We start from the raw sequence: 2,308 nt of genomic DNA, 5'->3' as shown, positions 1-2,308 counted from the left end.
TGCCACTTGCCCCTGAAACCACTAGTCTATTTTTTTTTTTTTTTTTTGCTTCTGTGGATTTTTCTATTCTGGATGTTTCCTATTAAAGGATCATTCAATATGTGGTCGTGACTGAGTTTCTACACTTAGTATATTTTCAAGTCTCCTCCACATTGTAGTATGTATCACTAGCATTTCATTCCTTTTGGGAGCCAAATAATTTTCCATTGTAAGGATGTACCACATTTTTGTTTATCCATTTGTCAGTTGATGAACATTTGCATTATTTCCATTTTTTGGTTGTTGTGAATGCTGCTGCAGTAAACATTCATGTGCAACTTTTCCTGCACAGAGGTTTTCATTTCTCTTGAGCAGATATCTAGGAGTGGAGTTCCTTGGTCTTATGGAAACTCTGTGTTCATATTTTGTGGCACTTCCGAGTTGTTTTTGGAACACTATTTCCTGACCTCTTGGTTCTGCTCTCCTTCATAGGTATGAAATCGTCTGTACTGGTTATGGTGGGGCAAATGTTTCTCAGGCACATTAAATTTTTGCTGTTATCTGTTAAGCATTTTATGTGCAGGGAGAACGATGCCTTATAAAGAACCTTCGTGTTAACTGGCTTCATCATTTCAAAATGTGAGGAAATTTTTAAAAAATGGAGCTTCTGGGAGCCTGCAGACAGCTGTGGTGGTGAGGATTTGGGGTCTCTTTGGGAGCTCCTAGAAGCCTTGCCCATCATTCCAAGTGTATCTCTGGCCACTTGTCATAATCTGTTCCTGACACAGACAAGACCTGCTTGTTGCCAAGGACCTTGCTATTGGGCTACTTTCATCTGAGAATGGACAGTGGGGTGTCCAAATGCAGAAACATGACTGATTTGAGGAGCACCCATAAACTTCTCATAGCCAGGTGCAGAAACCTAAATGCAGAACAGGCCAAGAGAGGTTTTCCTGACCTCTGACCTGGCCTCTAGGCTCTGGGGTTCCCATCCTCTACTCGCCCCCTCCTCCGCTGGTGGTCTGAGTCTGCGAGGGTTTGCCAGTGAGGGCGACCTTTCCAACATGCGCAGTCACTGCCGCTGTGATAACCTGTCTCAAAACCCTCCTCATCATCTACTCCTTCGTCTTCTGGGTGAGTGACCTCGCCGGGCTGATGGTCGGGACACCGTCCATCAGTCCATGTGATGATGCTCTGGGAAAGGAAGGGAGTGGGAAACCCAAACCCAAAATCAAATTCGAGCCCCCTTCTTAAGAAGACAGGCTCAGGTTGCTGGGTCGGGGCTGCAGCATGGAATGATCCAGGTTGGGTGTGCTCGGACCCTGGACCACACCTGGGGAAGGCTATAGGTGGCTGCGTGGTGGCGGTGACTGCAGGTTGTCGATCTTTCCAAAATTTTTTTAATGCACTGATTTCTTTTTTAAGCTCGCAGGATAGGTTCAGCCCCTGGGGAAAGTTGCGGGGTTTTTCAGCTCTTTGGACACCCCTCCCTTCCCTCTCTTACCAGCGGATTCGCGGCGTCTCTTGAAGCTAACCTGTGGCGGGTTCAGAGCGGGCGCGGGATCGCAGGATTTGGTCCCAGATTCCCAGTTATTCTCGATCCCGCGGGGCTGCGGAACGAGGCTCCCGAAGCCCTGTCCCTGCCTAGCTGGGCTAGGGCGACCAGACTCCCCCAAGCGCACTGATGGGGGCGGGCGCCGCCATCGCGTGGAGGCGCTTGGAGGGGAGAGGGTCTTACATAAGCCCGGGCATGTTTGAGCTTTCTCTGCGACCCAGGAGGTGGCTCTTACGACCCTTTTCCCACCCTCCTGCATCCTCACACTCCCCCATTTGGTCATTCTGTCACTGCGTGAACCCAATCCGCAGCGCCTTGGGGGAAGACCCCTGCCACTTGGAGGCAGCGATAACGTCCCAACTCTACTCCCTATCTAACTGGTGCGGGCCACCGGTCCTTGAAGCTCAATGCAGAAGGGTGACGTCAGCCCCTCAGCCTGGTCCGCGGGGGGCTGCGTGGTGCACCGCACCGGGGGAGGAGGAGAGGGAGGAGGGGGCTCCAGCCTTGTGCCTTACCTCATCCTGTTTGGCAATTCATGGAAGCAGTGCAGGGCTGACACTGCAGTGATTCACTTGGAGAGGTGGGTGGTACTTAGAGACCATTCCCCGTTCATCTTTCGGTGTAGAAGATCCCTCATCTCCCTTAGTTCCACATTCCCACGCAAGCCACAGATACCCGGCATGGGAATAAATAACTGCTCCCCCGCGTTCCCCCTCCCATAATCTGGGTCATTTCAGCTTCCAAGGCAGTCATTTTGAAACTTGAGGCTCTGTA

The 2,308-nt window shown here is 51.0% G+C and overlaps 1 protein-coding gene across 1 annotated transcript in view; it reads left to right on the top strand.

Annotated features, from left to right (window-relative positions):
• Positions 1 to 850: 850 nt before the first annotated feature.
• TSPAN7 (tetraspanin 7) overlaps positions 851 to 2,308 on the top strand; it is a 152,279-nt gene continuing 150,821 nt past the window's right edge. The window contains exons 1-2 of the mRNA XM_006148900.2: positions 851 to 926; positions 1,052 to 1,113. Of these exons, the coding sequence (XP_006148962.1) occupies positions 851 to 926; positions 1,052 to 1,113 (138 nt within the window). The remainder of the gene's footprint in view (positions 927 to 1,051; positions 1,114 to 2,308) is intronic.

This window comes from Tupaia chinensis, unplaced genomic scaffold (assembly GCF_000334495.1).
Source record: "Tupaia chinensis unplaced genomic scaffold, TupChi_1.0 Scaffold000248_2, whole genome shotgun sequence".
NCBI classification, from domain to species: Eukaryota; Metazoa; Chordata; class Mammalia; order Scandentia; family Tupaiidae; genus Tupaia; species Tupaia belangeri.
The sequence above is the reverse complement of the archived record's forward strand: the minus strand, read 5'-3'. Positions and strand labels throughout refer to the sequence as shown.